Consider the following 15988-nt stretch of genomic DNA (forward strand, 5'->3'; position numbering starts at 1 on the left):
GAGGCTTATCTGAGCCTAACTGCCTGTCTGGAGTTACAGGAGCAAGCTAACACCAGCCACGCTGACGTAAGAGAGGCCAAGCATTTCACCTCTGGGTTTTTTGCCACTAACAACATCTGAAAATTTTACTCATTTTCCCACACCACTTCTCAGAAGTTCTGATCCTTAATGACTGGTTTTTGTTTTAAATGAAAATGGGTAACTGTATGAACCATTAAAACCTCTGCAAATTCCAGGACTTAAGAATGCAAAGATAAATGAATGCCACTTCATTTTAACATAGATAATAGTATGTCCCAACCTGTATATATCATTTACTTTCCATCTTAAGGAATAAAAGATGCAGAAATAACAATCTTTTACACAACTGTTAAGTAGTTCAGATATAATTCACAAGCAGCAGCATATCGTAAGTTCTAGGTTCTGAGGGACAGAAAGATCAAACCATAAAAATAACCCTAGCAGACAAAATCTGACAGTTTAGGGAGGATTTTCTATGACCTTCTTGACTTGAAGCTTCAGTGACCAAAAGAAGAAACTAATTTTAAAGTATCCTGTAAAGAATCACAAGTCTCAATTTTAAGTTTCTAACTTTATATCCACAGAATGGTTGGATACTAAAGGATATCACATTAGAAATATCTACAGCAAGACAGGTACTGAGAATCTGATTTTTTTTAATTTTTTTTCCCCTACTCCTTGGTAAAGTTAAATAACTAAATGTTGTTTAAAACCATGTAGGTCCCAGGCCTGGGAAAAACATCGAGTTCTGCATCTTTTTACTGACACAAAATAGGAAATATAAGACTAAGGACCAGCTATTCAGGACCTGAAGAAAATATTTTTCAAAATTCTCAAGTCAAACCTTTATCTCAAATCATTACTCAAGGAAGCCTACATAGGAGGCAAACAATAAAGTGTTCTCTCACTGACAGGTTAAAAAGTTGTTTTGTGAAGGCCTGTAAGTTGAACTGTCTTGGGTCTGTTGAAAACAAAATTACAAAATAGATCTGGGAATACACAAGTTATAAAAAGTAGTCCAGCAAAAAGCCAACATTTCTGATGGCTTTTAAAGTCCATAACAGAACTGCTCTCTAATGGGGACCACCTAGGTGAAAACAGAAAATTGTTATAAATGTGGAGCAGATTTAGACCAATTAATCAAGTCCAATATGTAGGAGACAAAAAAATTATACCAGTCTTTACTTGTCTGTTGACAAGGACACAGCAATTATGTTATCAAAACACGAAGTTTGCCTTGCCCTGCACCTGTGTTGTTCTAATAGCTATGCCTGGGAATGGGAAAAAAGGCAGCTGAGATTTTTACTTTGTGCTAACAAAGTATGTTTGCTAGCAGCCAGGTTGCTTTGCGATACACACAAAGCTTTTTGGAAAAGTGCTTCAGCAACATTAAGAGTTGCTCCAAAGGCAAGGGGGGAGTGGTGGTTTAGGTTTTTATTTCATTGGGGGTTTTTTGTTTGGGGTTTTTTGGGGGTTTTTTTGTTTGGTTTTATGGTTTTTTTTATAAGAAGTGAGAGCTGTTCTGGCAATCTGATTTTTTATTGGTAGAACCACTAAGAAATATAAACCACATAAGCTGGTGCAAGATACCCCAGAAGAACACAAACATAAGGATCAAAAAGCATTCAGAACTCTTGAACTAAGAAGTTTTAAAAGTACATCCCAAAATGGAGACGGCCTGGTGAAGATGCCAGCACATCCTTAAAACTGGAAAAGACCCTTAAGTACTTTTAAAAAAGTTGGTCACTTTCACAATACAACACACCACCTACATACACACCTATGTATTACCTTATGGGGATATGGGTATACATTATGGCAATGACTCAAGGTGACAGGAAAGGGAAGAAAATACTTCTGAAATTGACAGAGCATAAACAACGGGAAATGAAGCTAGTTTTATATCTTGAATTAGTCAAAAGTATCTGCTGTCTTAAGTTCTTTTTTCATCACAGATACAGAATGAAGTATGCCAGTGCATGAACAGATCCACAGAATCTGTAAAAAAGCACCTTTGGAAATACCTGGACAATATTCTGTTCATAAATAAGTGGCTTAGACCTTTCCCCTCTGGACATTTAAATACAGATTTACTAGCAGAAAGTTAAAGAGGTAACAGTATGAGGTATGAAATTCAGGATGTTCCTAAAATCAAGTAATAAAAACTAATTCCCAAAATGCATGAGTCAGTAATTCTTCTTAATCAATTAAAAGTCAAAAATAAAATAAAATTTAAAAAAAAAAAGAAAAAAGAAAAAAGAAAAAAGAAGACTCAAAACCAAGACCAAAATTGTAATTTTTCTTGGATAGAAGACTGTCCAAGAACTGGAGGCATGCAGTCATAACATTTAACTGCTGTAGTCTTTCATGCACAGATATTTTGGTACAACTGAAGAGCAAGTGTGTTCAATTTAGATGAATTCTTACAGATTTTATTCCCCCTCCAAAGAGGTGATCCAGAGAGTATCACCCAAATAACTTTGCTCCATTAGAGAATACGCACAAAGATAAGATGGTCTTCAAATGTTTATATTCTCTGTCTCCTTTCTATGGGCTCTGCCTGATACTACATAGCTGTTACTATTTTCAATAAATTTTTTAAGTAAACAGGTGAAAGGTTTGTTGGTTTGGGGTTTTTTTGTTGTTGTTGTTTCTTTTTGGGTTGGGATTTTTGTTTGTGTTTTTTGGGGTGTTTTTGTTGTTTGTTTGTTTGGGGTTTTTTTGGGGTGTGGACGGGTGGTGTTAAATGCCAGCAGTATTCTGAATGCACTCTGCTGCTCAAAATACAGGGAAAGTACCTCATACAGCCCAAAATTATATTTTTGGTATTGATGATAGGCCTGTTCTGAGAAGAGACACATTAAATAAGATTTGTCTATAATGTTTTTTAAACTTGTGTCTGTACTGTTCTACCTGATTGCACAAATAACCTGATTTAAGAGAACTCCTACTCATTTGCCACAAGCCCCTCTAGAGACTATGAAAGAGTCCAAATCAAAACATTTCTTTAACTACTGAGCAGCTAGGTCCAAGCACAGGGTAGCATATCCAGGTCCAAGTTAAGAAGAAAGAACAGAAGGTTCAGGGATGAGGACTAAGATAGCAGATAATTAAAAAGCTAAAAATATTTTATCTTTTCCTATGACACCACATTAGTTGACATCTCTGCAGTTTGTTACAGCAAAGCAATAGAAGGGGGGGAATTTTCCCATAAACTTCAACAAAGCTAAAACTACTCTTTTCAAAGGAAACTAAATGAACTGCATTTAGAAGGTGATGATGCAACAGTGTCACAAGATGCAGAATGGAAGGGGGAAAAAAAAAAAAAGACTTGTACTGTGGTGAAGCAAACAATTCAAATAATGAAAAAGCCACTCACCTATAACTAAGTCTCTGGCTGACAGCAGCAGCAATGGGTTGGTGAAAGCCATTCCATACAACCTGAATCTTGTTGTAGATATGTTTCTGCTGCCATAATCCAACAGCCAAATAAGACCACAACATAAACAGAAATATACAGGCCTACTATAGGCTATGATACGATTATGACCCTGTTTAAAACAAAAAAGAAAACCACATTTGTTTCATTATTAGCAGAAAAAATAATTGTTACTCTTGTTACAGATAATTTCAGAGCCAAAAATCAATCATTGTTCATCAATTAATGTACTGTAGCCTCAGCACATCCTTAAGTTTTGTTCATAAAATCCTTAATGCGTTGCCTTGCAGTGATATAAGTCTTTTTTTTTTTTTTGTGGCTTAGATATAACGAGGACACAACAGTTAGATTAAGTTAGACTAAGCTATATTTACCCTTATTCTCCACTAAGTTTTAAAGTATTTTTCTTGCAATACTAAGTGCCAGAGAAACTAACTAGGCTTCATAAGCAAGAGAATATATTAATTTTTAAGAAAAAGCAATTAAAATTTATTACTCGGATACTGCTCCTGCTGGGGAGGGGAATTATATATATATCAGTATTTGTGTGTTCATTAGAACATAAAACTTACTACCTAAAATAACATGAATGACTTGCTGCGGAGGAATAATGCTTTTTCATATCTTATTTAGGACATAACAATATTTTGTCTTGGCAATCTAGCAGACACACAATAAAATATAAAAATATTGTGCAACACTAGCACATGAACATTTCCATGCTCAGATGTTAATGCTCACTAGAGCATTGCATACTAAGCTTAACAGAGTGAAAAAATAAGGCTGTGTGCACACTAGGACAACTGAATGATGTACAAGACCAGAATAGAACATCAAAGCTGTGTCAGTTCATACCAGCACAGCAAATTACAACATTAAGAATACTTCTTAGTATAATTGCTTGAATACTAAAGATTCATCAAAAAACCTATCATGATGTGGCTCTACAGCAAAAGCTATGCTTAAAACAGGGAGGACACGATTTGCTAAACACAAACAAAGTGGGGGTGGGGGTGGAAATAGTATCAGTTCCCTTCTCACACACTAAGACAACATAAGCCTCTTGTGCCTTATGAGAAGGTACGCAAGAGAAATGCCGAAGAGATCAAACCAAAACGATCAGTTCTCTGTGGAAGCTCTACATCTGCAGGGTTAGTACAGTGGCACATGCCCATGACTTACGTGTCGAGGGGAAGAAGAATCTGGCTGAACGCTCTGAAACCAAAATGGAAAGAGGAAAGTTACCCAATCTAGAGGTAAGTGTGTTTACCTCCACACACACACACACACGCTTTCTTCTTTTAATGCTCTCTACAATTAATTTTACAACTGTCAAGCCACTCTACAGCCTTTAAAAAGCACAATGTATTAAACCATAAAATTTGTTCAAAGAATATATGTCTATAGCCAAAGTTTAAGAAAAAAAAACCCATACACCTCATTTTTAGACCTTTTTTAAACACAAAAGGTGTTATGCACTTTAATTTTAAATCTTATTTCCACCCTAATAGTCTAATCATAAGGAAATAAACAATCACTCTTAAATTACAAAAATACCATTAACAATTGTCTAATAAAAACTAAGATTCTGATTAAAATATGCTTCGCTGTAATTGCTTAATATGAATGCATTGAGGTGTATCCACAAAAGAAAAAGAAAAAGAAAAAAAAAAAAACAAAAAACACCCCAAACCAAAACACAATAAAACTTCAAGTTTAGTTTGTAGGCTGCTTTCAACCAGTAAGAATGTGCTCCTCTTTGAGAAAACAAAAAGTGCATGAAAACAACAAATAAAGAGTTGTTTAACAAATACACGCAGAACCATTCTAGTGAAGTGACCTTGTATGACCACCTATCAAACTTTCCATGAAGCTGATGTTTACTCATTTATTTTTAAATTATAAACATGCAGGTTTTTTCCTTAAAGCTCTAACTAACTTGCAACACCCAACCGAAGTTATTTCTATTGTTTATAGAAAGTGAAGATAGAAATTAAAATACCTTCAACAGCGAGTACTGACAACTGGCTATTACCAGGCAGAACTGGAAGACCCAAATATCCTTGAAAAAGCCCTCTATAAGAAGTACAGAGCCCAGAAATGCAACTAGAATAGCTAGGATGACAGCTAACACGTTTTCAAGGATCTCACGATTCCTGTATTAGAGGGAGAGAAAAAAAAAGAGATAGAATTAAAAGCTAACTATGTCTAGAAAAAGCTGCAAGGGAACAGTTAGGGTCAGAAGTTAACAAGAGTTATGCTGCTGGTAGCAAAGTAGTTAAGAATAGATTTGAACTTGCATAGACTATACTAGCACACTGTCTTTTAGCAAAGCTAAGAGCCACCAGGATTTTAACGATAGCTGAAAGAAATTAGTATCTTATGGAATTGACCTTCAAACAGCAGAAGATAACTTCAGCAGATAACTTCAGAAATAATTCAAATGCTCAACTAGAAGCATAGTCTGTAACACAAATCTATATTCAAGGCCCACATGGGATAATTACAAGCCTGTAAAAAATATATGCATGATAGCTTATCTGTATATAATCTGTCATTCATGATTTTCTAATGAAGAAATTGAAAATACTCTCACACTTGGCTAAGATATGCCAAGTGGAATAAAGAGAATTCCATATGATATTGGCAGTGCTTAGGAACAGATTTAACAGTATTTCTGCTTGGGCAGAATCACTACTATATTGTTTATCTCAAGGAAGTTCATTACCAAAATTTAAATACTCTATATATTCCAAAAGCTGGTAACTGGGGGGTCACCTTCATTTTATTCCACTAGGTAAATGCAGCAGGGACAACAGGTTACAGTATTAGATGACCCTTTGGAAAAATGCTTTGAAACAGCAGATAAACTCTCTCTACTTGCTGAAATAACTTAAGTGTATACCAAGTTCTAGACCCTTTAAATTATTTTTTTGGAGAAGGTTACTTTTTAGCTTTAAAGATTAGCAACAAATCTCTCTTTCTGACCATTCAAATATGTTACTGCCCCACTCACGCAAAGTGAGGGGTTTGTTTTGGGGGGTTTTGGCAGTTTGGTGGTTTGTTCCCCCCCGCCCCCCCTTTTTAGCATTGCCAGAGAAAAAGGGACAGTAGCCTTCATTATTTTAGAAAAACTGCATTTTGTATTATTCTTTCATCTTTCAGAGTACATTAAAATAAGTACAATTCTCTAAGGATAGCTTTAGCTGTATTATTGACAGTTTAGTTACCATTTTTTAATCTTTACTTTCTGAGGTCTAGTAACATACGAGGATCTCACCTATCAAATAAAGCCAGAAGAGTTAATCTATCAAAACTGATGCTAATCCAAAGCTTAGGCAGGATCCAAAAGCGATAGTACTGCTTGACTTTTTGAGCTGCTTCCTCTTGAGGTTGCATGTGGTCCTGAAGGTCAGGGCTCAGGTCAATATCTTGCTGCTCCAGCAGATCTGTATCCATGGTTAGCAGCCTGTTCAACCTGATCTGAGGAAGAGAAAGCTAAAAGAAAGTCAGTATTAACAAAAGCTAATTTTTATAGATCACTGTATTTTATTATATCACTGTATTCTACTGAAAACTGCTTTGGAAAAAAAACGCTAGAATTATTTAGTTTAACTTTTAAGATGTTATATGTTAAACACTGCCAGTTCTAAGGCTTCTACTTACTTTTCCTGTCCTTATCATGGCAAATGCATAGCACCAGCAGCAATACTAGTTTGCATACAACACAACTGTTTGGCATTTTAGCATATGCTTTATCTCAAATGAAGTACGAACACATCTTCCAAGCACATTATCCCATTTACCCTGAAAACTTCAAATTTGAAGACAAGTAAACTGATACGTGAACAGGAATAATGTACACTACAAGAATAATCCAATTCTGAATTTAAATAAAGTACAACACGTTTCTTATAGTCAGCTAATCTGCATGCACACCCATGCCAAAAGGTTTTTTTTGCATGACAAAGCAACATATGCATGCATCAGTGGTCAAATTCAAACTCATTACATTCAGAATACACTCAGAGACAAACTTAAAAAAAAGCTCTCCCTAACTAGTCAAGTACTATTTGTGACTGACTATATTTCTCACTTATTTTGTAGGTTGTCAGTCTAGAGTTCTCTTGATATCACAGCAATGCTAACAACCATAAAGGACATTTAAGGAGAGTACTCAGGGTAAAAAGTAAAGTTACTACAGTATGTACGTGTCATCTAACCCAATTTTTAAATTTCATTAACAGGCCAAGAAACATCTTAATGCACTGCCCTTTATTCTTAAACAATATCATCATTAAAATGTCATTTAATGAAAAATCTTCATAATCTTTTAAAGCAAAGAGAAAAATTTAAATACTCATATTGCCTTTGAGAGTCAAAACTATAGTTTGGGTTGTGTTTTTTTTTGTTTTTGTTGTTTGGTTTGGGGGTTTTTTTGTTTGTTTGTTTTACAATTATCTTAAAGTTTAACATTCGATTTCTCGTTTTTGAAAATGCTTTTCATGACTCCTTAAAGCATCAGTGTACTGTAACTATGCTCAGCCAGCTTTTCCTTCCTAGAAAGATCCTAATAAAAACAGCAAAAATGGAACATTCCCTTTCTAAAGGCATTTCAAAATTACACAACATACTATCTAAGATAAGCTGCGTCAGAAAACAGGTGCTTTTTTGACAACTTTTTAAGGAAAGAAAGTTCCTCTAGCAGACACCAGGTTTGAAGAGCACGTTCTTGATGAAAAGCATGGTCAGGTAAATGGAGGTCTTTTTCTCCCTCTGCCAAATGCTGAATACATATTCCATTTTCCCTCTTGATTAGGTCATTAGGTACTTCAATATACTCTACTTTGGTTTTCTAGCTTAAAAACCATGACCATTTGCACTGTTTTCATGACACAGCAATATCAGACTTCAGAATTAAGAGTACAGATATGTCTGGACTTGACAACAATATAAAAGGTTGAGATCACAAAACTAAGGAATTCTAAAGCTATTTGTAGTATGAAACAGCGTAAGCCTCTGCCTTTTTTCTCAGTCGCTCCTTGCATATGAATTAAAATTTTGTACAGCAGATTCCAACAACAGATTTTTAAATTCCTTTCAGGGAAATTACTGAAGTTTCTCTTGGTCAGAACACAAAATTTATTCTTTCTGCTGCCTGCTAATCTTAGTAACACACAGAAGGAAAACGCTGTCCAAGTTGTCCAGTCATCTCTGGAAACCTTTGCAAGGTATCTCACAACATCCAATTTCCACGTGATTTAGAAAAATCACTATGATTTAGATCAGAGGAAGCCGTTTATATTTAAATTTTAAAGTGCTATGCAGAAAGATGAATTTGTATGTATATATGAAGACACTGCAATAATAAATAAATACTTTATCTTCATTTAAACTCAGGCAAAAATCCTTCTTAAGAACAAAGAACTACCATATAGGATGATTAGTTAGTGCTATAAAATTGGAAAGTCTTCTGATTTTTTGCATGCTTTAAAAATAAATAAGAAAAACTTACTAGATCATGTGGATAAAAGCGAACTGAGGTAGAACTCGATACGTGAGAGTCCGTGTCACTATAAGAACAGGGGAAAGACTTCAGATTATAAAACTACATTTTATTTCAACAGGCCATTCTAATTTTCTAGTGTCACAAATTAATTTTGACTCCTTGCAAATTTTAGCTAAAAATCTTTCTTTAAGTTTTTCCTTTGATCACATATTTTAAATACAAGTATCCACTTAGTCTTGTGTATTGCGGTAAATTCTGTAGCTATAGTAAATCAGGAGACTCTTTACCCTTACCCTTGGTATAATTTTCTCAATGCCTAGTCCCTAAGTTGTCTAACAAGGATTATCATAATAGTAATTATTCCACCTGAACAAAGACGTTTTATAATCTGTTAGCTACTGATGTGTAAACACGCATCACATCTCTAAAGGAGTGCACAGTCCACTGTGTGTTCACCTACAGAGTTTTTGTTAATTCTATACTGTTTTTACCAAGGTCCCAAAACTGCCAAAGATAGTACATACTTAACACGAGTATACTGAGTTACTTAATCTTAAATTGCTTTTGAAAAACTTAACTTTAAATAAACCTCTGGTAAGAAGAGCAAAATTACTTTGCAATTTCCATTCATTAGAGATGAAGAGAAATTTCTCTTACTGTATGAGAGTCCATATCCAACCATTGCTTTTTTCCCCAATTTTGGATAGCTTTTGGATGTTTGTTTTCTATGTAAATCACATGGCTGTAAGACTTGTATCAAATTTATGCAACTTCCCTTGAGTTCCTTGCCTTAAGATAAAAACATTCTTTGTTATCAATTTTACTTCACTGAAACTCAAGTATTCTCTAAAGCTAAGATCTGATTGTTTGGATGTGGCCAGTTTGTTCCTTCCATTAGCACATATAACTTCATAACAGCAGCCATCAGCAAAGCCATTGCATCTGGAACATGCAAGCAGTAGAGGCAAGCATTGGCAGCTTTGTGCAAGAAATACAGAACTTTTTGTCTAAGTTCAACTCTACAAAAGGCACTTGCACACTTTCACAAGAAAGATTTGAAGATGGGAGCTTTTATATTCATTACTCCATAATTCCAATAGCTATTTCACCTACACATAGTGGGAATTTGTAGCATTCAGCATGATGCAACAGCTTCAGAGCAGTTCTGTGTAGTGAAGGGGGGAGGGGGGGCAGGGAGCGTGCACAGGAGGTTTCGGGCTGTTTTTCTTTCTTCTGCCTCCTGTCCCTTCAGAGAGAGAAAGGGCATCTTTCCAACAGCAGATGAACTTTCCAGTATGTAGCTGGCTATTTCAACTGTAAGTCAAATTTTAACCTCAGGCATGTTAACACTTCCATGTATTGTTTCATGCCATCTATGAACTTGAGAACCAATTTATCAGTTTACATTTGCTTCACAATTGGAAGTTCATTTGTAAATAAGTTAAAAGCCATTAGGATCAACAGCCACCCACTTTCCCAAAACCTGGGTTAAATCCTTTAAGAAAGGACTTTCTATAAGCTAATCAAAAATCCATTTGTCAGGTTCCCAGTTTGGACATTTATTGCTTAAGCTGATAGTAGTCTTCATTTTCTGAGATTTATTTAAGTGGAGAAGATTATTTATGCAGTTAGTGTCATCTTCTAGTAAAAATCACTTAGGTTTCAAAAGTAAAAGTATATGGATAATATTTTATATTAATTCTTTTGTAGTCCATACTAAATAACCTTCTAAAATTAAAATCAAAGATTTTGTTGCAGTAAGACAAGAATCATCACTCTTGACTGGCCTTCACACACACCAGATGTTGGATGCTCTTCTTGCAGCTGGCTCAAAGTTCACAAGTGACATGTCGCAGCCCCCTGTCTCGTAGAGCGTAGAACTGAACTTACCTATTAAAGAAAAGGTTAAAAGCAGGTCAAAATTTCATAATGTTTCATCCCACTGGCACTAGTTTATATTTATTAACTTACTACTGAGATCAATTTAAACATCTAAGTTTAGGTCAGTGTCAGAATATAAAAATTTGATTACACATTGTTTCACCAGTGCAGACAATACATTAGCTACTCAGTCCTCTTTCATACCATTTTACATGACATATATACAGTAAACTGCAATACTGAATTAAATTTTAAGAGTATGTATTTACAAGTTGTCACCATTAACACAACTGAAGCACAATGTAAGCCCTTCCCCCCTCCATTAGAGAATAACCAGGTGAACAACTTGCAATGACCAGCTTCTTCCGTTCTTCCCCACCCCCAGTAGAACAATCAGTAAATCATTCGTTATAAGCCTTTAAGAACCATGGCATTTAGCTAAGGCAGAGATTCCTCAAGTGTCCTGAATAAAATTCTTTTGAGAAGCATATGTCTATTTGGAAAGAAACACAGAGTGTAAGAAGTGGCCAGAGATGCTTCCTAAGTTATATCTCTGGAAAAACTAAAAAAGGAATGGCAGATTTATTCTACAAGCCAGAAGCAAACACTTCAGTGTAAGAACAGAATACTGTAAACTAACTTCTCAGATAAACGATTTGGAGTTACTGTAACTCCATTAACCACAAATTCCTAAAGTTGTTATTAAAAACTTTTTTAATGAACAATATCAAGCTATTCCTAAATATATAATTAACAAAAAAGTAGCCAGATATTATAACTCAAATAATAAATTACCTTACTTACAATATGTTTTTACAGTGCCCTTCTCCCACAATAGTCTGATCAGAGAGATAAGCATTGTAATTTCCCCTGAAAGTCAGGCTCAATATACTTCAGCTCTGAATGCAGGAAGCTGATTTTGAAACTGTGATCTCATATGAAGTGTTCTGCCAACCTCTCCATCTCTTCTAGCTCAAAACCCCTTCTTTAAGCCATGATGCAAAGCATGCAATATTTTTAAGATCTGCTTATACAAAACAAAACAAAAAAATCCCACTTTGGAACATCTGAAGCAAAACCTGTGTACACCTCTCAGCTACATGTCTTGCAGCTCTTTCTCCTGTTGATACAGGATAACCAGCAGTCCCAGGAGAAATACCTAACAAGATCAGAGCTTCCCTTTCCCCTTTCTTTCCCCTTTCTGTGAGAACATAACCTGCTTCTGATATAGTGTTTTTTGATTTTTTTTTTTTTAAAAACACACTATGATCTTGCTCCAACTTCTTTTCAGAGCCACAGACAATTAAGTTCGATTTAGAAGTGTTTGAAAGTGAGAAGTTTAAAGACCTCGAACTGGATGATTAAAGCCAGTGAAACTAAGGAAAAATGTTGGTATATTGAAAATATCTTCATAAAGCTTTCTACCCTCAGAGGGGGCACTTCAGACCTACTAGATGCATACCGCAGCTGTGATAAGACGAACTGTTCTGACAAGACAGTCAGCTACATAGTTGAGGAGTCACATACAGCGTGTGTCAGAGCTCAGTAATGCAACAGCTCGCTCTCAATATTTAATTACATCTGCTATAGGCATTTGTAAGGAAATACAAGTAGAAAGTTCACTTGTTAGGGGTTTTTCCTCAATAGTTAAGATTTTAATGAAGCACTTTAAATATCCTTTGGTTTTTAATGCATGGTGTAGTAAAGAGTTGTTACTGAAGTTTAAATTTTAAACTAGTGCAAGACATTAGGAATCTTCCTCCCCACAACTAATAAGTAACCTCAGTTACACAGGACTATTCCTCACCTGCATCAGTAACAAAATTTTCAACACCAAACATGAAGGGATTAGATAATACACTTGAGGTTTAGTCAGGACAAAATTATGCATGACTTATTACTGAAAAGTCTTCCATGCAACCAGTCCTTAAGAGACAGGCAAGTTTGGGTTACATTCTTCATGTTTTTGCACTACTGAATTGAGAACCTGGAAATTAAACTTTCTGATTTTTTAAATTAAAGACATTCTAGTCACAAAAATTAGAATATACTACTTGCAAGATATAACTTCCCATTCTCCTCGGCTGAGATAAATATATCTGATGTATTGTTTCAAAAGAAGTTTACTGAACTGTTACACTCATGTCAAGTGTCTGAAGAGGATCTCAAACTATGGAAAAAAAAATAGCGTAAAACACTTCACATTAGAAAATATCTACAGTTCCCTCGCATCCAACCCATCTTTGAATCTGTCAAAATTTACTGCATTTGTGTTGCTGCTGTAAGTACTGCATGGCTGCGGTGGGATAAAACAAACCTGGTTAATAAAGAGATGTAGCAAACAGACAAAACAATTCCAATTGTTTACACACAAACTACAAAACACACTCAGGTTTTGCCATATTTGCAATTCACCCCCCACCATCACTTATATAAACTTCCTATTCAAAGTTAGCTCTCTGTCAAAAAAGCATGGCTTCTCAATAAAACGAAGTTGCCTGTCTCTGTCATATCCCCCCCCCTCCTTTTTTTTTTTTTTTTTTTTTTTTTTTAAGATCAAAAGGCTCTCCAGAAAAGCCTCAACTCATCCAGAGTAGAAAAGATGACAGGACTATTCAGTGCTGTTGAGGACACAAACCCTAAGGTGTGACTGGAGATGCTATGGCTGAACTCTGCAAGTCCTATCAATTAAATACTTTTAAAACTGTGCAAGATAACAGCGGCTTCCTCACAGCACTCTCAAACTCTAATGAAGGATCCCAATGCTCACAAGATTCAATACGTATGGATATACCTAGCGTTTTTAGTCACCCTAGTAATTTTCTCTCCCTCCCATTCCTAACTCCCACAGCATTCTCTGAAATATTTTTAACAGCATCACACTGAAGAAGCTTAAGGAAATTTTTTCTTTAAGGACTGTAGTTTTATCCAGTTGTGAACAAATGGCAGACTCAAAGGTTCATTTTTCAAATCAAGAATTACAGCCAATAGCACGTTTGTCCACTAACGTGCTTGTAACTTCTCCCCCTGGCTCCGCTCAAAGGGAGAGCTGTGAGTTCTTAGCAAATTAAAGTCACCCAAACAATATTCTGTTTGGACCAGGTTACAAAAATAACAAAACCAAGTCATTGATACTCAGGCTCACAAATCTAAAATACACCTTTGTTGTGACATGAAGAGCGGAAAAGATGAATGCAATTCCTTTGAAACAAGTTTCCTTGTTTCAAAAGGCAAAAATATCTCACCACTAAGTCCAGAGACAACCACGTAACAGTTCACACTGTACAAACTGGTGTTCAACAGTTACGGAATCAATGAAAGCAACAGGCTGATGAGCTTACACAGATGAAACCTGGAAGACTTAAGTGGCTCAGGATCCAACTAAAATGGTGCTCTGATGGTTTCCTCAGTCAAGTTATTTTCAGCACATTTCCCAGTTTTCCATCTAATAAATATTACCTTGTTTTAAGCCTCTCATAAACTAGTTCTGAAAACTGCTAAACCTTTTTGACATGTTGAAGCCTACATCATCATTAGATCATTAAGATATATTCATCAACTACTTATGACAATATTTTTAAAACCTTAGTCAGCAAAACCAACAAAGCCATCAGAATTTTAATACTCTGTAGCGGGCAAGGAGCTATCATTTCCAAAGGCCAAAATTTTACCTTCAGCTGCAGTATGAAGGCTTACAAGTTTTCAGTTAGAACACTTCAATGCGGTTCATTTTTTATTTCTATACAAAATTTGTCAAAAGAGTAACTTACCTATTACGCAGAATTCCACAAACTACAACAGGGATATTTTCAATAGGAACAATAGGAAGTATTTATTTTCTCATTGTACCTTTGAAAATACTCCCCCATCCATCCCAAATAAATTAAGTCTACTTAATTATAAAAAGGTATTGAGGAACTGATTCTAAATTGTTTTTAATTTAAAAAGTGATCAATATATTTCTATTTAGAGAAAAGTTTTGATCTTCAAGACTATCCAACTGCCTTCACAAATTAAAATACTTCAATAAATCTGAATTATTATCACTTGCATATAAGTGATACAACCAGAAGTCCAACATAGCAGTGTAACTGTATTGTAAAGCTCCAGATGACCAGTTCTCTCTAAGCACAAAAGCAATACTCCTCAAAAAAAAAAAATCATCATCTAGCTGAGGACAAGAGGCTGTTACTTCACCCCAGTTTCAGAAACTGGGCATCTGTTCTACTAACTCAGTACTTGGATCCCTAACTACTTTACAAATTGTAACACCTACAGCCTTCATTGCAAGCACTGAAAAATCCCACCCATCACCTACATGTCTCAAGAATCAGATATTAATGAGAAAAAAGGCATCAGTACTGCCACACTGCTCTGAAGACTGTCATTCACTTAAGTCATGGTATGTGTTTTGCTGCTTTCTGGATTCATATTATATTAATCCTGCCTATAATCATGGTGTTTGGTCTGCCACCTTTCCTTTCTGTCCTGAGTTCCTCCTATGATTTACTTCATGTTTACTGCTCCACATTAAGCTTCTTTTCCATCCTTCCAAGTTCCTTCCCCCTCACCCCTCACAAAACAACATAAAAAATTCATAAAATATTTCTACTTCGAACCTGGATCCCTAAAGATAATGTCTTAAAGCATCTCTTGCCTTACTCTCCGGACAATGCCCAGTTAAAGACAACTGGATAGTTGTCTTTAGTCGTCACCAGACTGGATGTAGGCTAGGTATAATACAGTAAGGTTCATCCTTCATAAAATAAGCCACCAGAATCAAGTTAACAGACTTGATCTTTAAAGTAAACAAGAAAATAAAAATTGTGTGTCTTAAGGGCTGCAGCTTGACATCAACATATAAATGGAAAGAACGTAGAAGCAGATACTGCATTGGTGCACAAAAAAAGGGGCTTTTATGTGGGGGCTTTTAAAGTAAATTAACACATGCCCTGTTTGTCTTCCAGAAGGGCTGCAATATGCTAACAGAATTTCAGAAGGAAAAGAAATTCTTATATACATTGTACAGAGATATATAACCCCATCTACTACATTTGTCACTTATATTTCCAGTTGCTGTAAATCAGGTTTTGTTTCCCTGTCTTCCCCAGCCTGTATGTTTTCTGCCCTCGGCAGTC

The 15988-nt window shown here is 35.5% G+C and overlaps 1 protein-coding gene across 9 annotated transcripts in view; it reads right to left on the reverse strand.

Annotated features, from left to right (window-relative positions):
- Positions 1–15988, reverse strand: part of PCNX1 (pecanex 1) — a 94180-nt gene that overhangs the window by 36017 nt on the left and 42175 nt on the right. For 5 of the 9 annotated variants that reach the window (XM_072866085.1, XM_072866084.1, XM_072866090.1 and 2 more), the window contains 6 exons: positions 10769–10859; positions 8976–9033; positions 6741–6958; positions 5463–5616; positions 4643–4675; positions 3401–3572 (listed from right to left, as the gene is read on the reverse strand). In XM_072866085.1, coding sequence (XP_072722186.1) covers positions 3401–3572; positions 4643–4675; positions 5463–5616; positions 6741–6958; positions 8976–9033; positions 10769–10859 — 726 coding nt within the window. The remainder of the gene's footprint in view (positions 1–3400; positions 3573–4642; positions 4676–5462; positions 5617–6740; positions 6959–8975; positions 9034–10768; positions 10860–15988) is intronic. The other 4 variants (XM_072866087.1, XM_072866091.1, XM_072866089.1 and 1 more) reach the window with 3 other exon arrangements.

Source organism: Ciconia boyciana, chromosome 6 (assembly GCF_034638445.1).
Source record: "Ciconia boyciana chromosome 6, ASM3463844v1, whole genome shotgun sequence".
Lineage (NCBI taxonomy): Eukaryota > Metazoa > Chordata > Aves > Ciconiiformes > Ciconiidae > Ciconia > Ciconia boyciana.